Raw genomic sequence first — 27,869 nt, 5'->3', positions numbered from 1 at the left:
ATTTACAACACAAAAATATATTAATTTAATGTTAATGAGAAATATTAAGGTTTGTAGACATGATGATAGTTAATAACATTCTTTTTTTATAGCACCCTGTAAGGCGACGTGGTGGCATCGTGGTTAGCATTGTCGCCTCGCATGGAGTTTGTATGTATGCATGGAGTTTGTATGTTCTCCCAGTACTTGGTGGGTTTCCTTCCACAGTCCAAAGACATTAGCAGATTAGGCTAATTGGCTGTAGTGCGGGAGTGTATGTGTGTGCCCAGAGATCCATTGGCATTGGGTGTACACTGCTTCATACCCTAAGTCTCCTGGCTTAGGCTTTATGCAACCCTGTACAGTATATAGGATAAAGTGGTATAGATGATGAGTGAGTAAGTGAGTGAGAAGATTCTGTAATGCAGACACCAATGGACGTAGTGACATCTACCCAGTCCAGTGTGGCAGCATGTGGCATTCCGCTATCAGAGTAGACATGATGTCTACCACATGCATTGAAAAAATGGTTTGTATCATTTGTTTTTAAACTAAAAAGCAGGCATAAACTGACTGACACTCTTGCAGTTCTGTTGCCTAAGTTGCTGTTTAAACATTTAAAGGCAGCGCTCTGCTAGGAGCACACTGTTTCCCCAGGTCACTCACATTTCTAACTAAACTGGTGCTTATCTGACCGAAAATAATTCCACTTAAGCGTAAGTGTGCTTAAGTTTCACTTTTGTGCTCTAGGATTGGCTCCTGTTTCAGAACTATGGCGACCTAAATTATAGACTAAGCCGAATTACTGTAAACTAATCATAATGCAAAAAATTATATTTGTAGGACAAAAATATATATTTCTCGATCGGTCTCAATCCCAGCTGATCCTTCAGTTTGTGGTTCACTACAGCTTTAGCTCATTATGTGCATTATTTTACGCTATAAAAGATGTCACATGTTAGTTGCTAACTGTTTACTGCTAAACATCCTGTTCTGTGATGTGGGGGCTCTTTCTTTTCACACAGGTCTTGTCTTGCCTCTATCTCTGCTTGTGTCTTTAAGGTCACAATAAGTCACCGATGACTGCCCAATTTGTCTTAGTTCCTTTAACACAGAAGGTTGAGGCACAATGTTGCTGTAGTATTCCGGCACTGAACCAGCCTTGATGAGGCTCACTGCAGTCATTTCCATGAATGTTCAGCGAGCGGAACGTCTGATACTTAAAAATTGACAGATAACTTGTTGCCAGCTTCTGAAAGAAAAGCATCTGTTAGTGGGAACAGTACTTCTGGAAATTATTGCAACATTCCCCAAGTCATGTTTGCTTCAAGCCAATTCCACATGTTTGGGCTAGTAAAGGAGTTCCTGGGAGGCCAGTGTTTCAGACATGAAACAGGCCATGGTTCTGTCGTACTCAGAAAACTTTCTAACTTTAGAAAGTTTAGAAATTAACTAGACAATATTTAATGACTATAGAAGTCGTAGTACCACTGGAATCATGATAAAAAAAAAACATTCTCTCCCTGTTTTGCTCTTACTGTGCATGCGTGGTTAGACCAGCATTTTTCAGAATGTTGGCTCATGAGTAGCCTAGAAGGAGTCCAGATTTCACGCCATGTGATTTTTTTCCTGTGGGGCTACGCAAAGGAGGAGGTGTACAGGACAAAGCCTTGCACACTGGAAGACTTGGAGGCACTGACTTCTCAGCAATATCCTAAACGACTTACTTCGGATCCCCCAGGATTCTTAACAGCTATGGATAGGCTGAGTGATATAATAATTACATAACATGCTACGTTTTCAGACATTAAAAACTTTGCTTTAAAGGTATAGCTTTAAGGAGGTTTTGGACACTAAAAACCTTGTTTTAAAGGAATGACTGCTCTGGGACATCTTAAATTTGTTTATCAACATTGTACAGTACATTCCCTGGCTGTTTAAGGAAACTGATTGATATGAAAGATCTGATTTAAATTGCCGCTAGATGGCGACACACATGCACACACAGGTCATTCAAGTAAGCGAGATTTTATATAAATAGCACTACAAATCTTGTAATGGCAAAATAAATCTTGATCTTAATCATCTTAATCTGACCTGCCTTTACTTTTTCACTATCAAAGTATCCAGGGATTTCGAGGAAACGTCAATGATGGAAAAGCAAAGATCAGATTAAGCTGACTGCTGAGGTCCAGCAAGGGGAGAAAGAAGTGCACACTTCCCCACTAAACATTAATAAGGTGTTAGTGTTTACGTTATATAAAGTTTATCAGCTCGTGGTGATTGGGTTCTAAATGCACGCGCCCCTGTTTTCTGACGTCATTACGGCTCTTTATAAACCAAAGCAGCGCGTTTTCTCGCAGACCGAAGTTGCCTTCGCAAGGAACCACCCCGCGCGCGCACTTAAAAACTCCACGAGACATGAGCTCGGCACGCGCTTACTGTGGGTTCATCTGCTTCGTGCTTGTCTTCGGAAGCGTGGTGCGCGTGGGAAAATGCTCGCCCCCGACCTGCTACTCGCGCGCGCTCCAGCTGAGTAAGGAGATCATGGACGTGCTGGAGAAGACGTACAGGTCTCCGCGCACGGTGAGACGCACCAACAGACGCGCGTGCACGCACACACACACACACACACACACACACACATTGTGTGTATTAACCTCTCACACTCCTGCTGTTTTTCATTTTGGGTTTACAGAGGGAGTGCGCTGAATTTTTCCCTAAATTGTTTCTGGACGTTCACGTAAGTATGTCATACTCAGCCATTACTTCGTTTTATAATATTTAACATCAATTATTGATTCTACGCAAACTGTTGAAGTTCCCACTTTATAACAAACAATTAAAAAAACATGCTATACACTATTCTTAAAGCACATCACCTGAATTCTAATAAGCATCAGTAAACTTATTATTATCATTATTATTATTATTATGAATAAGACTACACAACGGCTTATGCACTGTCACCTTGCACTACCAGGGTCCGGGTTCGATTTCTGCCTCTGGTTTGTCTGCATGAAGTATGCATTTTCTTCCTGTGCTTGGTGAGTTTCCTCTGGGTAATCTGGTTTACTCCAACAGTTCAAAGACATGCAGGTTGGGCTAACTTGCATTCTCAAATTGCACATAGTGTGTGAATAAACATGTAAGTGTGTGTCCCCCGCCTCATGCCCTAAGTCTCCTGGGATAGGCTCCAGGCCCCCCTATACAGGATAAAGTATACAGGATACAGCAGTATAGACTATGAGTGAGTGAGTGTCCCCCTATACAGGATAAAGCAGTGTAGACTATGAGTGAGTGATTATTATTATTATTATTATTGCCATGCACACCATTGGCCCATGCATTGGATCTGCAAAAACAAAACAAAACACTGACATCAACATCAAATTATTATGGAGGTGTATTCTTCTTCTTCTTCTTCTTTTTTGTTGTTTAACAGCAGTTGGAACCCAGTAGGTTACATTACCACCAACTATAGGTCTCATTCTCCCTCATCTTCTTCTTTGTCTTCCGACTATTCCTTTTCAGGTGTCGCCACAGCAAATCATCTGCCTCCATCTAACACTACCCTCTGCATCCTCTTCTCTCATATCTCCAACTAACTTTATGACCTCTCTCACTGCATTCAAAAATCTTCTCTTTGGGCTTCATTTAGACCTCCTGTCTGGCAGTTCCAACCTCAGCATCCTTCTACCAATATGCTCACAATCTCTTCTCTGAACACGTCCAAACCACCTCAATCTGGCCTCTCTGACTTTATCTCCAAAACATGGGTTGTCACTCTGATAAGTCATTCTTGATCCTATCTATCCTTGTCACTCCCAAAGAGAACCTCAACATCTTCATCTCTGCTATCTCCAACTCTGTCTTTTCTTCAGTGCCACTGTCTCCCTCATCTGACGGGCCACTTAAAGCCGATTTTCCAGATCATCCTTCCTTCCCTGATCTTGTCTTGAACTTTTTGTCTGCTTTATCTGGTACATAGACATACTATTTATTCTTGACATTTTTCCCCTTTTAGTACCACTCAATATCTAGTTAGAGTTCTGTAGGTTGCATCACCACCACCTATAGATCTTTCATTCATCAACTTTCCTGTACTTTAAAGCTGACTTTGTCATTGACTAGTACAGTCTTTCTTAAAAACAACATTAAATGCCTTCCCCTGTGATCGGTGACTCCCCATTCTAAAACATTGCTTAATGCCTAATAGAGGCGCATTAGTGGTTAAGGGGGTCTTTAACACCCACCAACATAGTAACAGCCGACAAACTCAATAAACCCCAAACATAATATAAATCTATAGCATTTAATGTAATGATCCCACAAACATAATACATTTCCCATAAATGTAAAATAGCACTTGCTATTACCTTTGCAGGGATTTGTTATGTTTGTAGGAAGGTGATAATCTTCAGCCTTCATAATTGTCATAACGTCCCACAAATGTAACATGAAATTTATCACGATTGTGGGTTTAATATTTTAAAAGCTGCAGATTTGTATTACATCTGTGCGCCGTTATTATGTTGGCGGATGTTAGATGGTTTTGTGAAAAAATTATGTTCCATATTTCAGACCAGTACTCAGTGCTGTTGTTCCAGGAACCGAAACCAGAGTTTTGCCTCAATAAAATTTTTGTTGTTTTAAAATGTTTTAAACATCTTGCATCAAAATATTTTTTAAAGCTCAAAGTCGAATATACTCTGTAAACCAGGATATCTAATTTCAGGAATCCATGGCTTATGAATCTCAGACGCAACAAGCATTGTTGAATGGATTTCTGTTTAGGCTCATGGTTCTCATTATCCCTTTGTACAAATACATTTAAGACCCCATCTTTCATCCCTGCATCTGATTTGCTCACATAGTCTAGATTTCTAAACTTTCTCTCTCTCTATGGTTAGTTTAGCTGTGTTTAATTTTTGCAATTTTTTTTTGCTAAGCAGGATAAATCAGATCTTTAATGTAACATAGCAGCTAACTAAAAACAAATAGTAATGTTTAAAACACAGACATACACCACCCTAACCTGGTGATCATAATTAACTAATTACACTTAAACCCTTGTTCAAAATGAATACTTTTACACCTGTCATGAATTAGATGATTAACTCTGAATTAAGACCAGCTGTTTCTTTAGGATTTTCTTGTTTCTTGACATGTACTTACAAAGGATCTGCAGGATCTCACAGTTGAAGGAATTCAAACAGAATCATTTCCAAAGCATTAGATGTACCATGGAACACATGTGAACACCATCATCAAGAACTAGAGATCATAGGGCATGACAGCGACACTAGTAAAACAGGATGTTGCTTTTAAATTGATGAAAGGACCAGAAGAAAATTTATCAGCGAGGATGCCAAGAGACCTGCAGCATCAGGAACATCTGCAGGAACATCTGGAAAGGACTGGATATTGCACATGACAACAATCTCTCTATTCTTTGCATGTCTAGGCTGTGGAGTAAGCTGGCTAAACTTAACCCCTTTCATAAAAAAATAAAAAATAAAATTGCAAGCTGCCTAAATCACCCCAATATATAATATTCAAATAACTCCATACTTTTGATGAATCATGGAGGTTAAGGCATCACACTTCTCCATAGCCAGGGCTTGGACTTTAGTCAGGATATAGAGAATCATTGATAAATTTATAGTCTGTTTTGGCACAAAACCTGCAGGTTGCTATTAGAAAACTAAAGAATTAATCCAAGTTAACAAAGAAATGGCTTCAGAAGAAGGACGTCTGAGAGAGCTTGAAACTAAATGCTATCAGTAATCTGTGGAATGACTTGAACAGGGCTTGAGCAGAGCAGATCCTTTCACAATTGAATAGATCTGGAGAATTTTTGCAAAAAGGAGTGAAATAAAATAGCCAAATCAAAATGTGATACTCTGGAAGACTCTTACCCAAAAAGACAGATAAATGCTAGATAGAAAGATATTTTAACAGATAATTAGTTCGCCACATAGGCTAAGTGGTTAACTCTGTCGCCTTGCACCTCGAGGGTTCAGGTTCGATTCTTGTCTCGGGTCTGTTTGCATGTTCTACCTTTGCTTCCAGTTTCCAATCTCCTTTTTGGTCTTCCTCTAGACCTCCTGCCTGGCAGTTCCAACCTCAGCATCCTTCTACCAATATATTCACAATCTCTCCTCTGAACATGTCCAAACCACCTTAATCTGGCCTCTCTGACTTTATCTCCAAAACATCTAACGTGGGTTGTCCCTCTGATAAACTCATTCTTGATCCTATCCATCCTTGTCACTCCCAAGGAGAACCTCAACATCTTCAGCTCTGCTACCTCCAACTCTGCCTCCTGTCTATTCTTCAGTGCCACTGTCTCTAAGCCGTAGAGCATTGCTGGTCTCACCACTGTCCTGTACACCTTTCCTTTCATTCTCGCTGATACTCCTTTATCGCACAACACACCTGACACTTTTCTCCACCCATTCCAACCTGCCTGTACCCGCCTCTTCACCTCCTTTGAACACTCTCCGTTGCTCTGGACTGTTGACCCTAAGTACTTAAAATCCTGCACCTTCTTTACCTCTGCTCCCTGTAGCCTCACCGATCCTCCTGGGTCCCTCTCATTTACACACATGTATTCTGTCTTGCTGCGGCTAACCTTCATTCCTCTGCTTTCCAGAGCATACCTCTCCAAATTTTCCTCCACCTGTTCCCTGCTCTTGCTACAAAGCACAATGTGATCTGCAAACATCATAGTCCATGGGGACTCCTGTCTTACCTCATCTGTCATCCTGTCAATCACCAGAGCAAACAAAAAGGGGCTTAGAGCCGATCCTTGATGCAGACCCACCTCCACCTTGAACTCTTCTGTCACACCTACAGCACATCTTACCACTGTCCTACAGCTCTCATACATGTCCTGCACTACTCTAACATACTTCTCTGCCACTCCAGACCTTCTCATACAATACCACAGCTCCTCTCTTGGCACCCTGTCATATGCTTTCTCTAAATCTAAAAAGACACAATGCAACTCCCTGTTACCTTCTCTGTACTTCTCCGCCAGCATCCCCAAAGCAAATACTGCATCTGATGTACTCTTTCTAGGCATAAAACCATATTGCTGCTCACAAATGCTCACCTCTGCCCTTAACCTAGCTTCCACTACTCTTTCCCACAGCTTCATTGTCTGGCTCATTAGCTTTATACCTCTATAATTGCCACAGCTTTGCACATCTCCCTTGTTCTTAAAAATTGGCACCAATACACTTCTCCTCCATTCCTCTGGAATCCTCTCACTCTCCAAGATCCCACCAATAGTTCTGTAATTCCTTAAAAAAAAAAAATATATATATAAATGTAAATACCCACATATATAAAAAGAAAAATCTTCACATATTAATTATAAATTATACAGTGGTAGACTGGAACAATAACAGCTGTCAAACTCCAAATTAATAATGTACCTAATTGTATATGTTGAAACATGTGAAAAAATATCCCCAGGCTATATATATTATATATATTACTTAGATTCATTTATAACTTCTCAAACACATCTGTTCTTAACAGAAAAGATTTCTGTATTTACCCAAGCTGAATTATTACTTGAAGTGTTTATCTTGTATATTATCACAGCTTTCTGTATATTAATATTTTACCCAGAATTCCTGTGTGAAAACTAAGCTGCGTGACTTCCTGTATGCGGTAGAAAGCGTTCCAGTGGATTATTGCAGGACACGACCTCGTATCATTGTGTTGAAACGCAAAATCCTCACACTCCACGAGATCATAAGCCGTGTGTGCCACCGGGTATGTCACTTTTATAACTCCACACTATCAACGCATGATCATGTATGGTATGTACAAAATATTACACCTTTATTATCACTATATCATCAACTTCAGTCGCCAGCTCCGCCAGTTGCTGGTTAAATAATAATCTGGTTAAATAAGAAACAAATCACTGGTAATAAATGATGTTTGTGGAACTGTTGTATAAAAGCAGTATCACAAGGTTGTGCTGTTGTACTGAATATCAGCATGGCTGTGATGTCTTTGGTGCCTACGTCGTGCTGATATTCCACACAACAGCACTTCCTCTCATGTGTTATTGCTTAATTATCACTATCACAGTATACTCACCATACTATTTATAATATAATATTATAAATAATATTCTCATAAGGGGTGAGACGACATATACTTTTGTTACTGTAGTCGGGTACGTGTTTTATTCTAATGGTACAAATAAAAAAATATATAAATTTACCAAAAAAAAAAAAAAAAAACCTAAAGACTATAAAAGCGAAGTAAAATCACTTTCTTGCCAAAAGACTACACTATGCTTAGACAAAGGCTTAGACAACAGCAGTGGAGACAAGTAAGACATTAGCTAGCCAAGTGACAAGTCCATCTAAAAGAAATAAAACAAGGAACAAACGTTGTTTTATCTACATAAGACTTTAAGCTCAATGCGGTGATGAGACTCTGCCGAAAAACTTTTGAATGGTTTTAAAGGCTGTAGGTCAATGGGCCAAGGTGGCTTGGAGCCCACTGAAGTCATTCCTGTGAGCATTCAGCGAGTGGAACGCCTCATCTTTGAAAATCGAATGGTAAATTGTTGCCAATTTTAGAAAGCGATGCAGGTCTATGGGAACTGTACACACAATCATTCACCAACACCACTTGCACATTACAGCTGGGAGTTATCACCACATCCCCCTGTAAAAACTCCTGACCCCCCTCCAAGCCATTTCCACATGTTTTGGTCGTTTGGTTTATAGGAGTTCCTGAGAGTCCTGCTTTTCATGAATCAGGGCTCCAGTGCACTGAAAATACTTTCTACCTCAGTAGCATCCAAGCAGCAGTGAAACCCTGGTATAAGTTAAAGGAATAAAGGGAGGTTTTACTCTCCTAACTGTGTTTGCTTATTCTACATTCAAAAGTCTAAGTTTGACTTAAACAACCCTTGTAAAAAATTTTATTATATTAGCCTCTTTTAACTGGATTTTATTATTTGCCTTAATTTAAGTTTTTTCCTGTAGCCAGCAATTATTTATTGCATTATAACTTGAATGTTTGATTTAAATATCTTTAGTGTTATTATCTCTGTAAAGCACATTTAAATGTATGAAACACTTATATGAATAACATTTGCTTATTATTATTATTATTATTATTTCTTTTAGTAAAAAAGATGTCTACTAAACTTTGAATGTTATGTCAATGTTACTTGGGTGGAAACTGCCTATCAGTGTACATGTAACGCTTAGGAAAATGTGTAAGAGGCATATGCGATAGAAGCTAACTATGAAGCTGAACCATTGGTGAATTAGTATGAACTAGGTATCTAGCTACTGAACCTAGCAAGATACTGAAACACAAATAGTGTTTGGCTTTGTTGGGTAGCCTGCTAACGGTACCTTTCAGTGTATACTGTTGGTAGATATCATTCGTAGATTTTAATAATAGGTGATGTTTATTTAGGTATTATCATATGAGAGCCAGTGCTGTTGTACTGAATATCAGCACAGCTACTACAGTATGTAGCCAAAAAGTGAGGTGATGTGGGCAATCATGGGAAAAATTGATGGTTTAAAGGCAATTCAAAATTATTTAGCAGCAGTTATTCAAGGAAAAAGTGTTTAAGATGATGTGTAACGTTCTCTGTCAGATGTGTTTTCTTGCTGAACGTGCTGGTTTTGAATGTGAGTTTTGGCAAGCAACTACTCTCTTCTCAGTACTGTGGACCGCACAGGCCTACTTTTATCCATGCTGGTGGTGGACCAATTAGCGTAATTAACGATTGCTAGTAATGCGGAGTGATACATATGTTTAAACGTCCCAGTGCTGTTATGTTCTATTATCACGACTCATGGAATGCCTCTCATCCAAACAGATACTAACAGAAGAATCTGTTAGCATAACTTGCTTGGTTAGTTAAAATAAAAAGTTTAATAGAAAATAGGAAAAATTGGGCAAGTTTTGATCATTATTTTTTTTACATTAAAGTATTTCAAGTAATTCTTTTAATCATATCATTTTTTGATTTTTTATTCTTTTCACCACAGTATCATTATATTATAACTAAATCACTATCATTTCATCATGTTGTATTATGATCAAATTGTAAAACATGACCTTATCTGCATGAGTGCACTAAATTTGCACAATATTATTAACATTATGTGTGTATTGCAGTAATAATAAAAAAGCAAAAATATGTTTACATGTGTCTCATTACAGATACCACTATCAATGCTAGTTTGGATTTCTTAACAGCGTGAGATTGTGTTGTAAACAGCAAGGTGTTGATGTGTGCCTATTAAATATTAATGAATAAATGCACGCTAATGGAGCTAATCATCCCATATCGTTCATACCACAAAACCACTATTAACAGGCAATAGGTTTCGTAGTGGTGTTAGTAGCAAATATTGATGTGTGTGTGTGCGTGTGTGTGTAGGATCTGGTGTTCCTGTCAAACGACTGTGTGGCTCTGGATACCGGAATCAGTGACCCACGATATATGGAAGACACACTGCAACTAATGGAGGAGACAAGCTGAGCACAGATAGACAGTTAGACAGACCGACAGACAGACACACACACACACACACACACACACACACACTCACTTTTGATAAAAATGTTGCATAAAGAAAAAGCTAATACTTTTAGGCTGAAAATATGCTAAATAGACTTGTACACACATACATGCACACACACACAAAAACCCACACACAAAAGTCAGTTTGTATTTAGTGTGTGCATGTATGTGTGTGTCTGTGTCGGTATGTGCATTCCAGCAGCTGAAGAAAACTTTCCACAGGAAATAGTTCAAATAGCCTCTAAGTACTTACACAAAGTGTGGCTTATTTACCGTAACTCCCCCCCCCCCCCCCCCCCAACACACACACACACACACACTTACTTCACACTTCCCATATTCGCTTGTGCATGCATTGTGCAATGGTCCTTAGAGACGGTTTAATGAGCACTCTGAGTTCTGTCTTTTCATACACAGTGCTTTACTTTTCAGCGATGCTGCTTATCCTGCTTGTTTACCAAAGAATTCATGCATTATTTTGTCTGCGGTGTCGGGTACCTGTCACAATTCAGTTTGACTTTCAGTTTTAACAGAATAGTCTTTCTCTGATAGTCTTTCAGTGTAACTAGATCATTTTATAGCATGAGTACAGGTAACTCCAAAAAGTGATCTCACTTTTAAGGTATTCATGAAACACTATTCCAAGAACAGCTCTGTTGTGCAATGCCAACTAGCTCTAGCTATACTGCAGTGGAAAGATCATTCAATAGTTGTATGTTTTGGCAAATAGTCCTCCTTGCTCTCCTCGCCATTTTCTCGCCTTTGCTGTTAAATTACGTTTACTCTAATGCTAATTGGTAAAGATTAATAAATAAAATTGATGATTTCTTTATGAGCCTCATTTATTAATTATAGTAATAGTTCATATTAATCATGTTTTATCATATTTAATCATGATTTATATGTTTGAGTTTATTTAGAGTGATGGCAATTCATCTAACAGACTTAGTGTTAGCAATGCTTATCCCAGTGCTTGTTAATTTTTAATCATATACAAGACATTAAACTGAATAATAAAGGAAACAATGATGATAAAAGACCAAATGTATACCCAAGACAAGTTTTAATAGCATTGTTGTATAAGCATGTTTTTTATATGTCATTTCTGTGTTAACCTGTTTACTACAATGCTGGTTGATTGCCTCTTTGGTACTAGTTCACCAGTTACTTCTAGATGCTTGATACTAGTACATAGTTTATGGTGAAGACTGTTAAAGTTTTAGTCTGTTACTAGGGGATTGAAACAAGTCAGCAAACACAATGTGACTTGTTCTAGGTGATTGTAGGGTTTTTCACATTTTCAGATTATTCAAAGTATTTTCCAATAAAATAACCTCAGAGAAAAAATAAAAGACCCTTCCTTAAAAATTAGCACCACTAATATAATGTAATATAAAAATAGTTATAATGTACAGTATAATATGTTTAAGGTTAATATGTCCTGTCATGTACTTGTACACTTGATTTAAAACTGTATTAAACTGTTTGTATTCTCTGCAAAAGTTTTATTGTGTGATTTTATTCACCATGACCCCCTCACACTTATCCATCTGCACTCCGAGCTGTGCCTGTGGGACAATAGCAGGGAAAAGATGTTTTTGTGGTGCCTGAATTAACAGATGATGTCATTGAGTGGTTTTACAGTAAGATACAAGCTGACTTTGGTCTGATTAATATCCATACATTGATACATAAAAAACTATTTTGTCAGCAGTGAATAATTTCAATTAAGGGTTTAAATGTTGCAAGCACTAATTGTGTTTAGTTTAAAAACGGTTCTCATGTTATACACTGCTGCCCTCTGTTGGTGAAATTACAACAATGCACTGTTTTTGATTCATCACTTTTAGTTCTCTTGTTTTATTGCTGGTTTAAAAACTTCCCTTTGGCCACTTTTTCCTCAGTTAATTCATGGTGGCCCTATTCATTTCAGTTGTGTCATTAATCACTAACTTCCTATTAAGTTCTTCAAACAAACCACTTGCATGAATTTTGTGACGGTGTATCCAATAAGTATATTGCTCCACAAAGCTCATGGTTCACAGTTAGTGTTCAAAAATGTACAATAAAATTGAAAAACAATATTTACTATTTATTAGAAAGCTTCTTCTCCAAGTCTCTGCCTTCCTTTAGTAGCAAATCTATACGAAGTACACAACATCATGTAAGTAAAGATGATATAAACCTGAAGTACAGTGCGTATAATGACAAATCTGAGGTAATGTGGTCAGTGTCTTAAGTTTGTACCCCTCCAATTAAATCTAGGTCACATGCTCATAAATGCTTTATAGATTGCTGAGCTCAATAATAAAAAAAGTGAATGCTACGTAAACTATATTGAAACAAGCTACATGGATAAAGTACGACTAGCTTAACTACACCTACATCACATATTTGCTGATTGGGGTCACCAATCAAAAGAAACTGTCTTCAAACATTTGCCACAAACAAATAAGGGTAAAACAATGAAATTCCAGTTTCATTACCTGACCATAGATGCACTGTGATTTTCTTAAATAGCACTGCTTCTGTTCACCCACTAGGGAGCGTCATGACCTTTGCATTTTACATCTGTTCATATTGAAGACAAGAGGAACCCCACAGAGAGTTCAGCCTTTTTCCAGATTGTTTGGTTGTCTAAGCAGATTCCTTTGAGTTTTGTTGCTGTTGGCTGTACGTTTAAAACATGGGCGCATGAAATATGAAATTAAATGTATAGCGTTTATTGCCCAGTTTGCTTCAACCTGAGCTCAGAGAATGATACATTGAATATACAGGCTTCAACAGCTTTTTTGCATTTCTTTTCATTTAAACGATTACAGATCATTACAGAAAACAAATTTAAGGACAAATTTAAGTAAAGAATTTTGCCCACCTTCGGGTCTTTGTGTGTGGAGTTTGCATGTTCTCCCTGTGCTTGGTGGGTTTCCTCCGGCTACTCCGGTTTCCTTGCAGATTAGACTAACTGACATTTCCAAACTGACCGTAATAAGCGACTGAGTGTGTGAGTGAGTATAGACCACCTTATGCCCTGATTCACCTGGGATAGGATCAAGCTCCCCACAACTGTATTAGTATAAACTTATTAACTATCATAAGATATTTTCTTTATGTATCTGAACCTGTATATGAAGAGGTAAACCAACCTTTATGAATAAATACATATATATTCCAATAAAAAATTGGGAGGCTCATGTGCGATCAGCAGACTAAACGGTTTTACATTAAATAAACATATACATAATATCTTTTGATGTGTTACGCACAGTGATGACAAGATTAATTCAATTATGCCGAACCATACGAAGGCAAAGCGCACAGACCTAAATAGTTTAAACAGCACAAAGGGGCAAAACTGAGAAATAAAATTCTCATTTCAGTTCAAAGAAATGCTTCGAAAAGGTCAGAATGAAAGAGTCTCTTTTTTGTTTTATCAATGCTATGAATGATTTTGCAGCACGAGAGACAGACAGAGAGAGAGAGAGAGAGAGAGAGAGAGAGAGAGAGAGATTATCTTTCGCAACAAAAAAAATGCATTTCAAATTGACATATTTGAAGCAAAGGTTTCAAAAGCCTTGAAATGGTTTTGTTTATTTGTTTCTCATTATAAGAATTAACTTTATTTCGTTATTTATTAAAAGTAGTCTGGTTTAATGGTAAATGCATAAGCATCCTTATTTAAAAAAAACAAAAACAAAGGCAACTTATCCATCGGTGACAAGATTTGTTGATTGCATTTGTATTTATTATAAAATTCATTTAATTCATAATTTAGAATTTGTACGCACCAATCGCGCGCACACATAAATTCTACCTATAGAATGTCCTGTATTTAGGTATGAAAACACTATGAACGCGTGTCTGAGTCAGAGAGTTTGGAGAGTTGATGTCATAAAGCGCGCGCGACACCACACTGAACAGAGCGTGCACAGCTGGAGTGCGTCTTAAGTGTTGTGCAGAATTTAGGCTGAGAGGGAATGTGGCTTGTGCGTGGTGTGTGTACACAAATAAGCTCTTAATATATAATATAATCAGTTTGCAAGAACGCGAATTGTGCAAACTTAGTGCCAAATTATAATACAGACACACGGTCATTATAGACGTGCTAAGAATAATAAAGGTTTAATTTGGTAGCTAAATTAAATGCACACATCCATCCCGACATTCCTGCAAACATTTTCACGTGTCGTGCACGTGTTTTTATCTGCTCGTGTAATTTTCTTTGCCGTTTCGTTTAATTTCGTTTATTTTCTTGAATAATTGTTTTATTTCTTCACGTAATAGCATGTTTGATTTAGACACGATTAATTTATCCTATCAGATCCCATATTGTTCACACGTTATACCTGTAGTTTTTACAAGCTGAGATGCACCTTTGCCTGTCAGAATTTCACACATGATCACAAGCGAAAAATACTACTTACAGTTTATATCACGTGCAGTCTGTGTGATTTTATTTTAACAAAAATAAAGGATTAAAAAAATCTTGAGAGTTCTCAGTAGCATTTTGAGATCTGTCACACGACAAGACACACTATAGCTCTTTCAACGTAAAAAAAAAATCTCTTTTCAATGTTTTCCCCCGAACCATTGTATATTAAATTCTTATACAATATATTCCTGACTTAAATAAACTTTTTGTTTTAGAGCAACCAGCAGTGTAGATAGTTATGCAGTGCCTTCTGCTAAATAATAATAATAGTAATAGTAATAATAATAATAATAATAGATCCAAATAGGAACCAAGAAACAACCGGGTGCAAAAAAAATCTTAAATTCTACCATCAATCCGTTTGCAGAGCAATGATTTCTGTTAATTTTTTGCAAATTACATTTTCATCATCATCTAACATTATTCATGTAACATGCGACAGACATGCGAGGTGAGGCTTGTGAAACATCTGGAATTTAAAATGCATGCCTGCCCAACACGCCTGCTCTGTACCACTTGAATCAGATCTCACTATATTTGAATTAGTAAGGTACAAATAATGCAGAGCTACATTTAAAGATTTAATTGAAAAAAAAAATGAATTTATGCACTTTCATTAATTGTATTTCTCAGTTACTCTGTTAAAAAGAGGCCAAAAGATGTACCATTAAAGGTAGCTCTACCACCTCCGTGACAAGAAACAGGTCTGGGAGTGCACAATCCAACTAAACTGTTAAATAAATAAATGCATAAATCACAGGCATGGTTTATGACGGGTTTATGGCACGACTTGCCGTCAAAATCTGATCATGCATCCCCATCTCATGAGTGTTCATATTTACCGTGCTGGAGCTGATTTGTTGTGTCTATTACATCAATTTCCACACAGCTATAGCGTACACCCTAGTTTGTACTAGGTTACCTGCCCTACTTTACAATCCCTTTATGTACTATCATGCATATACTCAGGATCCTCCCGCCTTATTTAATTTTATCAAGCAAAATGATGTGTAATTACTATTACTTATGTTTGTCTGTACTCTGAGAGCTACAAATAGCCGAAACCAAATTCCCTGTATGTCTCAACATTTTAAAACCGATTCTAATTCTGATTGTACCAGTTTGTAACAGTTTAAGGTCCAATCATGTTCCACATTTTCAAAATCTCCTAAATCAGTTTTCTTTAACTTTATTTTTAAGAACATCATCCAGTTGTTTCAATATTGCGCTTACTACTTAAACCTATAAAATAATAATTGAAGTAATATTTGGAGCCACAGGGCTTTTGACTGAACGTTTAGCAATTTGAACGCATTGGTTGCAATCTGATACTTAAACGCCACTTATTTTTCAGAAAATAAGGTTTGGATTAAACCAAGTGAGAAGTCAATAATATATGGCCTAAAATATCTTTAATAATTGTGGGTGGTGATTTTCACCACTTTAACAAAGAGTTAACCCCTTAGTTATAATATATATATATATATATATATATATATATATATATATATATATAACAGAAGAAAATGGTATCTACCATTAGCTATGGAAAAAGAGAATAAACAATTTATTGTTAATTTATTCAACAAATATAATCATATTATTTAAAAAAAAAACTTTTCCCTATATATACAATATTTTACAGTTCAGCGTATCCCTTTCGAAGGGTATCATTGCAATGAATACATACAAATTGTGTGTGTAGGTGCTTTATGGCCAGTGATTTATGTGAATAAAAATGCCGTCTGGCGACTTAATGTGCTTAAGTGTTTATGCTCGCCATATTATTTCCCGTCTCATTTTTCGTGCCTCTAAATCCCTGGGTGAGAAGAACACGCAGACATTACGCACGCGCCTCAGGCTAAGTGATACATGCTGTATCCCATGTGCGCCGCCGCGTACAGTCCGACGGGTGACACGGGCACGGTGGGTCTCTGAAACGCGTGAGCGCCGCCTGCTCCGTACGCGGGCACGTGCGCGCCAAGCGGAAAGGAAATCCCGAAAGTGCCCGGGGGCAGCATGGGTTTGGCGGCCATCTTTAGCTTCTCGAGCTCGGCCTCCTGCAGCCTCTTGGCCTTCGCGCGCCGGTTCTGGAACCAGATCTTCACCTGCGTCTCCGTCAGGCTGAGCGAGCTGGAGAACTCGGCGCGTTCCGCGATCGACAGGTACTGCTTCTGCCGGAACTTGCGCTCCAGGGCCAGCAGCTGGGACGTGGTGAACGGGGTGCGAGGCTTCCGGTTGGTCTTGTGTTTCCTCAGAGGACAGACTGGAGGACTCAGGCGCCCTGAAGAGAACAGAGGATTGGGATGAAGACAGTTTATAAGGAGAGACTCATACAGTGCACAGTTGTGTCTCAATGCAAGAACAAATAAGACCATCAACAACGAAGAGTTTGTAAACTCGGTACAGTACTAAACACTGTAATAAACCTAATAATCTCTGCAAGTATTAAATGATGATGAAGTTATGTAGAGGTTAATAAACGTGGTAATAAACTTATTAATCACTGCAAATGTTAAAAAGTGATGCATTATATAGAGGTTAATAAACACTGTAATAAACCCAATAATCACTACAAACGTTAAATAGTAATGCATTATATAGAGGTTATTAAACACTGTAATAAACCCAATAATCACTACAAATGTTAAATAGTAATGCATTATATAGAGGTTAATAAACACTGTAATAAACTCAATTAACACTGCAAGTGTTAAATAGTGATGCATTGTGTAGCAGGTTAATAAACACTGTAATAAACCCAACAATCACTGCAAGTGTTAAATAGTGATGCATTGTGTAGCAGGTTAATAAACACTGTAATAAACCTAACAATCACTGCAAGTGTTAAATAGTGATGCATTGTGTAGCCGTTAATAAACACTGTAATAAACATAATAATCACTGCAAGTGTTAAATATTGATGCACTCTGTGGAGGTTAATAAACACTTCTGGAGATAATGCATGTGCTAATGTAGCCTAATAACAAACACTGTAACAACATTATTATTATTATTATAGCATGAATTGTCTCATAGTATGTATCTTATTTTGTTTATTATTAATGTTCCCTCTTCTTATCACTTACTGGACGGAGGAGGGGAGAAACGGGAGTTCTCCGTCCACGAGCTTCGGTCCACGCGTTCAGGACTCTTAGCCTCCACAGACGCGTCTCCCTCGCGCACGACCGAGTACGATAACGAGAACGAGGATCCGTCCTCGCACCAAAGCGCGCGCGACCCAGCGGTCTTGTCAACTCGGCTCGGTGTCCGGTCCGCCATGAGCGCCTCCACGCTAAACGGCAGCACGGCGGCTCCGGGCTTCACGCTCTCCATGTCGCGCGACAAAGTCACGTCCTCGCTTTTCATGCTCGAGCCGTTCGGAGCCCATAAAGTTTGCGTCTACAAACACGAGCCTAGCGCGAGCACATCGCGCCGAGTTATCATTTCAGCCTGCACGCGCACACGGACGGCCAAGTTAAAAACCAAAAGCGGCCAATCAGAGCCTGTGTGGGTGTGGCCTCAGTGTTTTTTTTTTTTTTCCTCTTGTCAATCTCATGGTACGACTTGATTAGACCGTGTGGAGGACTTTTCTGAAAGTTGAAGCGCGACGGTGGGTGGGGCTTAGATAGTCACTGGCATCCCCTCCTGAGTGACATCTCGAACGTGAGCATTGTTTACTCTCAGGGAAAAAAAAAAAACTAGTGCATTGCGTTTTTGGATCAGCAGCAAAGCTCGTGCTTTCTACAGGATCATTCATTTTACTGGGGTGGTACCTTTTCTTAAGGTTACATATTTTGTTTACTACATGGCGATGTAAATGTCTGCTATATATAGCCTCAAGTGACAAGAAAGACAGTTTATCATTTTTGTTTCTGAGAATTTACAATACAATACGTATAATGATAAAAGAGAACACAATACTTTGTTGTATTTTAAAAGAGATCACATTGAAAGAGATTACATTTAAGCATCTGGTTGCACACGTGGGTCATTTTTGCACAGTCCTGTATCATTCATTTTGTGTGCACTTTTATAAAATGTTTGTAATTTTAGGTAATGTAATGCAAAGTGACTGATATAAAGATTTAAGGTTAAGGTAGATGATGGGGAGAAGTAGGGGAAAAGCTTGGCCAAGGATTTAAACATGTGGATTTAAACAAATAAAATTCAGGCTAGACCTAACAACATCATCAACCAGGGTTAGTGCATAAGAGACGATAAATCAGTTTATTTTTATGATAATTGTCATTAATTCACTGATTTGGTACAATTATTATAGTATTTAAGTATTATAGGTTTTTACTAGAACTGTAGGTAGAAATGTACAATCATGGTATCAGATCATATACATTATTAGGCAGCAAGACCCTTAGATTGGTTTTTATAGATTTTTAATTTTCATAGATTTTCGTGCATGCAAAATGATAAAAAAATTACACTTATATACACTTATAGGAGTATATCAATTTACCTTGAAACAATAATTTGATACATAACATAGGTATATACACAAAAGTTTGTTCAGCTTTGACCTTATTGAAGACAAAACCTTTAAATATCTTAAAATCCCTGAACTGTTGGATAAAATAACTGTGGAAAGAAAACAAATATCTTAGACATTTCCATGCCAGATATTTTTGGCATTCTTTTGTGAATATTTCATTTTTAGGAGATTGCTTATGGTTTGGAGGCAGTAAAACAGCAGATCACAGCATTTTTGTGTGTGTGTATGTATGTGTGTGCAAACCACGGTAATGACAGAGGGCCGGCGGGTTTCCCCCCTCTAACTGACCAATTAAAGTAAAAAATTATGTGAGGGAGAGACAGACAAGCAGGCAGACAGACAGGCGGGGCAGCAACAGGAAGACACACATTTAGGATCCAATTGAACTGAAAATCACACAAGGGGGCATTTAAATTTCACTTATCATGCACATTTTTGCATTCTAATGTTTTTAAAAAGTTGAGAACTTTTTTGAACATTAGAAATCTTTTGGAAACAGCTAATGTTCTGAGAAACTTTAAGATAAGGTTCCTGGATGCACTTTTGTAGTTTTGCCAAATAGTTACTGTAATTAATATTTACAGTATTCTTACTGTAATGTTTACATGGGCCTAGAGTTGTGGAAAACCAGTCCAGCAATTGTACATGTTTGTCAAACATATGACTTAAAAAAACAATTGAAAGATTTAAAAATTATAGCAAGCCAAGTAAATGGACAGCATGATAAATACTTTAACTAAAATTGCATATTATTTTTCTTTTTAGGTCATACAAAAAAAAAAAAATACATAAGATAAGAGATTACAAAACCGGGCATCCCAACATACTTCTAAATGATTTTGAATGAAATCTCAAGGTGAAATATTTGTTTAAACTGCATTCAGATTTAATCTTTTGTTGGAATTGTACATTTTAAGGAATTGTGTAAAAAATGAAAAGTGCGGTTCAGTTTTATAGTAATGCGAAAGTATTGTGTATTTTACTGTTTTTAATATGCCTGATACTATAGCTCTATGGTACAGTTCTTTAATAGTATAAATCAATGTTATCGGATATATGAATAGTTTAACAGCAAAATGAGATAAGTTCATTTCTGCAGTTTTGAGAAAAAAAGATTTCTCAAATAACAAAAGAAGTATTGTAATCTTGAGTGGCAGACAGAAAATTGCCAGATTGAGAAAAAGTTAGAAAAAATGGCATTTATCCCATTTTGCTGTTTATGTATTAATTTTGTAAATATTTGTACAGAATGTCAAACAAATTTCAAATGAATACTGATCACATTCTTTTCTTGTAAGACAATACAAGTTCAGTATGCACAATACACAGTATATAACGCAAGCAAAAAAAAAAAACCCTCTAAAACACTGAATCATAAAAAAGTGAAACAATCCCAATAAAAACATTCACTTAGTATATGAACTTTAACAACCCACTATGTTTTTTTTTACCATACTAAATATCCATGGAGACAGGAGTGCGAGTTATATATATGAAATTGCATAAAAATACACAAAGTAATGGCAATATTAATGTTATTTGTAATTTGCAAGTAAAAAATCTATCCAAAAAATTAAATGGGCTGTAGAATACACAGAATATATTTAGTGTGACTGAAAAAAAAGTTTTAATCCAACTTTCTTCATCAACCACCAGACGATCATTTCTATTTTATCATTGTGTGTATCTTGTGTGTGGTTTATACACTAAATTATTGTGTAGTTTTACTGAATAATAGAAATTGATTACATCGATATACCCTTCTAGACACTTAGACCTATCTTCGCCTCGTTTTGTTATATTATAAATATTTTTCTTGACTTTATTTTTCTCATTAGGTAACTATACAGAAGTGCAGCAAAACGTTCTTGCCACTATCACTAATTTGCTAATCTGAGTATCCCGAAAATATGTAATGAGGTTTTGTACTTTAATTTGTATGTAGAACTGCAACCTGTTTTATTAAAGGCCTATTGGGGCAGATATCACGCTGCCTCATGTTCACTTTATATAGAAATGTTATAAATGTTCCTACAGTGGAGTTTGATTTGTGTTTTTAGCATGGAATTAGGCTAGCTTAATTTTTAATACTTAATAGCTTTGAAGAGCTAGTTTACAAAAAATAAATACTTAGAATTAAATCAAATTAATGCACAATATGTACATACCATGGTTTCTCCATAAAGCCTGAGTAAAAGAACAAAGTGAAGACTACTGTATGTGTAAATTCTCTCATGTTTTATTGCTTTGGGCTGATTTCAGGTCATTTATAGGAGATGGAGTTACATCAGAAGATTTTGCTAAAATCTTTAGTGTGCGCCTTGAGAGTGTAAAACCTATAGCACAATCATCTACACCAACCTCTTGTGGGTACGCAGTGGCCCATGTTAGTACTTTACTGTTTTATATATATATATATATATATATATATATACAGTATAGATATATATATATATATATATATATATATATATAGATATATAGATATATAGATATAGATATATCAAGTAATGAAAGTCTATCTTATCTTTATGAATTATGATCGAATTTTGTGCTCACAAAGGTTTGCATATTTAATTTGTAAATAAGCCAATTTCAGAAATAGTACATTTAGAATTTATTTTCCAAGTTTGTATTTTTTCATTCCTGTAGCCCAAAAGACAAAAAGCTCTACAGAGCAACTATAAAAAGACATTTCTTTTGCCATGGTTGTCCGTACTGCCGAACATCGACTTCCACTGGGAATCTTGCTCTGTGACTTAAGGCTGCAGTTTTTTTTCCAATAAACACTAATCGCTTGTAGCTGATAAAATTACACGCAAAGCGCTTAATTTAGCATTTCCTCCACCTCACATCCGGTACTTAAAGGGGGATAAAATCTGCAATTACTGTGTGTGGAGACACTGCAGGCCCATTAAAGCAAAATGAGCATATGTGTGTGTGTATGTGTGTGTGTAGCACTTTGAAGTTTTGGGATCTCCATGAATGTTTTTGAAGTTTCTCCAGCTCAGTGTGTGCTGTCTGAAGCATGCTTATTCAGTAAAACTATATATTCTTGAACACACATTCTATTTATTCAGAGTCTAGCTAATTCTGTGGTGGCTCATTTTTTTTTTTATCTCAAAGTGACAAATGAGGGCTGAACTGTGGCACAATAACCACCGTAAATGACTAATTCAGGCTTTGTTTGACTTTCTAAACTCCTCCTTTAGTCAGGGACAGGAGGCTAGGGACAGCAGTGACAAAGGCCCTTTGTTGTCCTTGCGCCGAGCTGTCTTAACCCTTTTCACGCACAAGTCCCTCCATTCGGACTTTAACAGAGCGCACGGATATCAAAGACCGCTGCTGGGAACCGTTCGCCCTTGGTAGTGTAGTAAAACAGGAATGATTCGGCGTCCCAAGACACATGGTTCTGATTAAAGTGTGTGCATGACTGTGTGTGTGTGTGTGTGCGTACAATGCTGCTCTTTGTTTCTGTGATTATGAACCTAGGACAACATTTAGGTTTAAAACTCAACTGTGTATGTGTGTGTGTGTGTGTGTCAGTGTGTTTAATGGGTGGAATGTAGCGGCCCTAATTAATGTGATAGCAGCGTCTCTGATGCGCGCACTCCAGATGAAAGGCCCGTCCTGAAGATCTCTGTAATTACGGATAATGTCTCCTATTTCAAAGCAGTTAGCTCAATCAGGCGTAACGAGCCACTTTTACGTAGTCCTTGCGGCTATTTAACACACACACACATGCACACAGACACACACACACTTATTGCTAAATATGGCCTTTTGATATAGGCCTTCACTGAACTTTTCAGGGTTACTGTAAGTCTTGTGCACTCTAGGCATGTTTATTTATGATGTTTATTTTTAGTCATCGTAGCTGTAGAGCATCTTCTCTCTTCTTTTGTTTGGGATGATGACATCACTGACTGATGGATTTGATAGCATTGAATTGGCAAGCCAGTGTGTTGTTAGTCTGTTGACATATCTTCACTCCTCCTGTATTTTGCTCACAAATAGAATAAGTACAGAGAATTTATAGCAAAATTATTGCAAAGACTGAGGCAGTATGCATGTGCATAAATTAGCTGCACTTAATAATATTATTGCTCAGATTGTAAATGGAAACATTAAAGCCATTCTGAAGCTTACATTAAACGGTATGTGTCTGTTCGTGTATGTGCATTTAACCCTTGCAGGAAGTTGCTCCACGCCTTTACACCAGAGGGAATTGACCTCTGCTTGACACTTCGAGATTTTTCTTTTAAATTAGAGGAGTCTGTGTGCTGAATTATCTCAATTTTGCAGCTCACACTTTGTCATTAATCTAATTACGCTAATTAAGTGAAGTCAGGGGGAAAATATAGGGTTTATATCCGCTCAGTACGGTAGTGCCGTTATAGCCCCGTGCACTGAATAGAACTTAATGAGTAACAGTAACAAATCTCATACACACACACGTGAGCTGCACCATGAATTAAAGAAGTGCATCAGGACTGAGACCCCAAAAAGTATGACAGCAGGAGGTTTTACTCTCATGTTGCTAGATATGACGCTCGAGTGCTGATGAAGCCCTGGCTCATGCTTTTAGCATATTTACACCGAAAAAAGAGAGAGGGTTTATCATGCAGAGGTGCATGAAAAAGCGGAAATGCAATGTACAGTGCCCTCAAACGACATTTTTGCATGTCCTGTACTTATCTTTTGTACTCAGGTTTTAGGTTAGTTCAAACTGTTTATTTGATACAAATAATCTTCACTTAAACCTCATACCAGATATCAAATGACGTCATTTACGCATTTACCATACTGCTTATCCTGCCAAGTGTCGCAGGGGGCCTGGAGCCTATCACAGGAAACAAGGCGGGTGGAAACAAGCACACCCTCACACACCCAAATTATACACTACACGGGCAATTTGGAAGCACCAATCAGCCCACAATGCATGTGTTTGGACTGTGGGAAGAAAAACAAAGCACTGGTAGAAGATGCAAACTCCATGCACACAGACCAGACGCTAGATTTGAACCACCAAACTTTATGGTGCGAGGTAACCGGTTGTTTGCACATGGCGTCACATCCACTGCGTTGTTTGACAAGAACTGCTGTGGTCAGGAAGCGTGGAAGTGATTTCCTAAATAGGAATTACTATTACAAGTTTCAATCTAAAAAATGCATGAAAAAACAGCTTATACAAATCTTGGTCTAGCTGAAAGGAGCAGAGTCGTACAATGCTCGTGTGTGCAGTCACTATGTAAAACTTTTAGTAAATTTGTAATGTTTTGGCTTACGTAGCTGTTTGTAACTGTTTTGTTCCCATAAATATAAAATGCTAAAGTTGTTATTTAAGCTTTGTTTTGCTAGAATCTGTACCCTAGTAGTATAGATACTAATCTAAAGCCAACTACTACCACTAAGTTCTCTTTAAGCCACTCTATTGTTTAACACAATACATTTACTCCAAAGCTATAAGTTATCGATACACAAAGGTAGGCAAAGTAAATAATAGCATAATTGCAATGATCTGTAATGACGTCTGTCTTGTTTTTGAGATGATCCATGTGTTTTGTGACGTTCTATCTGACCTTTGAGAGTGTTTAATGACCGTAATTTTAATGTCAAGGGGCATTGTTGTGTTAAATTTTTGTTGACTAGTTAATCCACTGGTCAACAAAAGAAAACCCAGTCACTCTGGAGAAATCCAAACAATGGTCATTGTGGAGCACTTTGTTACCACTAATGAACATGTTGCATGCTTCTATGTAGATGTATTTGTATATGCTTTTATTAGTTTTCTTAAGTAGTTCTCTGATATTTGGGTTAATCCCCCCCACCCAAAAAAAAAACCCTCTCCCACCGATGAGGATTTTTGTTTATCCTGTTCTCCGTGAATATTTGTATAAATTTGCACTATATAGACTTTCCCCCATCTAATTGAGGCTGATTTTCACCTCCTGCCCACTAAATTGGGCTAAATTATTATAATCGGTTTGTTAATCAGTTAGAGGCGACAGTGGCAAGGAAAATTCCCTAAGATGACAATAGCAAGAAATATTAAAAGGAACCAGACTCGAAAGGGGACCCATCCTCATTTGAGTGATATCAGATAATGTGACCATAAATCAGTCCCTGGTATATCTGTGTGCTATGAGGTTAAAAGTTCGATAGAACTAGAAAGGTGTTTAAATTAATATAAAGTCCACTTTCACTGATTGCATAAAAATTTGTTTGTGGAAATTTACATCCTAAACTATTAAATGACTTCAGTCACAAGCCATCACAGAAAAACTGCTTGCATCAGCCTAATCCAAGGTCATCGAATGATGCTGACGTGAGTCTTTAAATGCTGGGAAAATTAGTAACAACGGAGTGTACCTGATGTGCTTTTAAACAATGTGCAACTTTTTAGAGTTGTATTGTGGAATAATGTCTTATATTAAACTCCCATCGCAGGAACCAATCAGCTGCATAACATGTGGGCACCTATATTATAAGCTAATGTGTAGCGTAGCTTGTAGCAAGATAAAGTTGGTGTTAGTGTCAGTTGTTGTTAGCAATGTTCTTCGACATGCTTCATTCAGGGTGCTATAAATTTTCAAACAACCAGTAAATGTTTCTGAATTTTATTATGAGGTAATAACATTTTAAAACGGGTTAAATCGCAGTGCATGTTTTTATATGCTGTTCTCTACATTTGTATACAGTATTAATAAATGTTTTTTATTAAATTATTACTGTAATCCAGACATTCTGTGGAATTCTTTCATTGGAATATGAGACGAGTACAATCAAATACTTATTTTGTTAATGATACAGTAAGGTGTATGAAATTCTCTGTGACTAGAATTTGCTAAATCTACTAACATTAAAAACTCACATTACATTTACTTACATTTAACATTTACTAACACTAAAAATCGATCTCTATACAGTGTTAACTCAAAGGATTGATATTTGATTTAGATATTGTAATTTACACTGTTTTGTTTTAAAAATATTTTCTCAGTTTTTGGATGCTTAACATAGCCTTCGCTGTCTGTAACAAGTGATTAAATGAAAAATTGTGCCATGTGTGATCAACATACAGATACCATCCATGCATCTATAGCCCATCTAGGGACCTTGGAGGCCAGTAGTGACCACATTGATATTTATTCCCATATTTTCATGACCATGGCAGGACCTCCGATCAACATTCACATGCTCATTTACACAGGCAATTTGGGAACGCCAATTAGCCTAATGTGCATGTTTTTGGACTGTGGGAGAAAAACGGAGTACTGGGAGGAAACCCACCAAGCACGAGGGGAACGTGCACAACTCCTTGCACACAGACCGGAGGCGGGAATCTTTGAACCCGGACCCTGGAGTTGCAAGGCGACAGTCCTGACCACTACGACAATGTGCCGCCACGCCAGCATACAGGTACACGTTTTTACAATCAGATTGATAGATGTGTTTTTTTTTCTCAGGCTAAGAGCACCAGGCCCTTAAAAAGCCTGTGCATTACTTTGGGAGTCCAGTCCAACATGCTGAGCGCACCCCTTAACTTACTTTATCGAAAGCACACTCTGTGTATGTGTGAGAGAGACACTCAGAGTGAACGCGAGTTAATTAGTCGGTTAAGGCTCTATTGATTCCGCCTCAGCGTGTTACTAGATCAGATTTATGAGGCGCGAGAATCTGCTGATCGCCGCGAGCGCTCTTATCAGTCGCTCCCCACATGTGGCGCGCGCCGCTTCGTCCCGCCTCGCGCCCTGACGGATGGCTCTCTCGCCCCGCCCCCGCTGCCCCGCGCGCCTCATAATTAACCCCTGATCGGACAGCTCTTTATTGTTTAATTTGTGCGACAGATTTATCAGGTCAGAATTTAAACCGCGCGCTTTCCCAGCCCGCGTGCGACCGTGATACGGGCTCGCGCCCGGTCGTAGATTACAATTACGACCTAATGGTGAAAGTCATTGGGACAAATTCTTAGTGTTATATATTGCACTGACATTTCGGTTCACACACTCTAAAGCTCACACACTCAAATGTGTGACTGCGTATTATATGTGTCTCTTGACCAATTAGAGCTGTGCAGAGTTGAGAGTTGGTGTGTGTGCGTTCATGCATGGCTCGCACGTGCACCAGCTTTTAACATGCAACATGCACGTGCGAGCCTTGCATGAACACACACCGACACAAGGCAAGGTTGAACACGCATGCATGAACAGACACCGACACAAGGTTTAAACCCTGTTATCAAAATTGCAGCTTATAAACTGTTAGTACCATTAACCTTCTAAAAACCTGATAATTAATGGTATTTTACAACCATTTACAGAAGCTACAAACATTGACTACATTGTAATAAACTAATG

General features: G+C 37.7%; 2 protein-coding genes across 2 annotated transcripts; one reads left to right on the top strand and one right to left on the bottom strand.

The window, feature by feature from the left end:
* The first annotated feature begins 2,223 nt into the window (after positions 1 to 2,223).
* Positions 2,224 to 12,065, top strand: LOC128545042 (cytokine-like protein 1). Its single transcript, XM_053515380.1, has 4 exons — positions 2,224 to 2,565; positions 2,678 to 2,722; positions 7,624 to 7,770; positions 10,427 to 12,065. The coding sequence occupies exons 1-4, from the start codon at positions 2,401 to 2,403 to the stop codon at positions 10,526 to 10,528; spliced, it is 459 nt and encodes a 152-aa protein (XP_053371355.1). The 5' UTR covers positions 2,224 to 2,400; the 3' UTR covers positions 10,529 to 12,065.
* A 4,498-nt stretch (positions 12,066 to 16,563) lies between these two features.
* Positions 16,564 to 18,436, bottom strand: msx1a (muscle segment homeobox 1a). The gene is made up of 2 exons (XM_053515076.1): positions 18,092 to 18,436; positions 16,564 to 17,286 (listed from the first exon to the last, which is right to left on the bottom strand). The coding sequence occupies exons 1-2, from the start codon at positions 18,369 to 18,371 to the stop codon at positions 16,859 to 16,861; spliced, it is 708 nt and encodes a 235-aa protein (XP_053371051.1). The 5' UTR covers positions 18,372 to 18,436; the 3' UTR covers positions 16,564 to 16,858.
* Positions 18,437 to 27,869: the final 9,433 nt, after the last annotated feature.

This window comes from Clarias gariepinus, chromosome 16 (assembly GCF_024256425.1).
Source record: "Clarias gariepinus isolate MV-2021 ecotype Netherlands chromosome 16, CGAR_prim_01v2, whole genome shotgun sequence".
NCBI classification, from domain to species: domain Eukaryota; kingdom Metazoa; phylum Chordata; class Actinopteri; order Siluriformes; family Clariidae; genus Clarias; species Clarias gariepinus.
This window is presented reverse-complemented; position numbering and strand designations above follow the sequence as displayed.

Coding starts and splice junctions, on each gene's coding strand:
- LOC128545042 (XM_053515380.1), top strand. CDS start 2,401: ATGAGCTCGGCACGCGCTTACTGTGGGTTCATCTGCTTCGTGCTTGTC. Junction 2,566..2,677: donor CGTACAGGTCTCCGCGCACG/GTGAGACGCACC, acceptor TTGGGTTTACAG/AGGGAGTGCGCTGAATTTTT. Junction 2,723..7,623: donor AATTGTTTCTGGACGTTCAC/GTAAGTATGTCA, acceptor TATTTTACCCAG/AATTCCTGTGTGAAAACTAA.
- msx1a (XM_053515076.1), bottom strand. CDS start 18,371: ATGAAAAGCGAGGACGTGACTTTGTCGCGCGACATGGAGAGCGTGAAG. Junction 17,287..18,091: donor TTTCTCCCCTCCTCCGTCCA/GTAAGTGATAAG, acceptor TGTTCTCTTCAG/GGCGCCTGAGTCCTCCAGTC.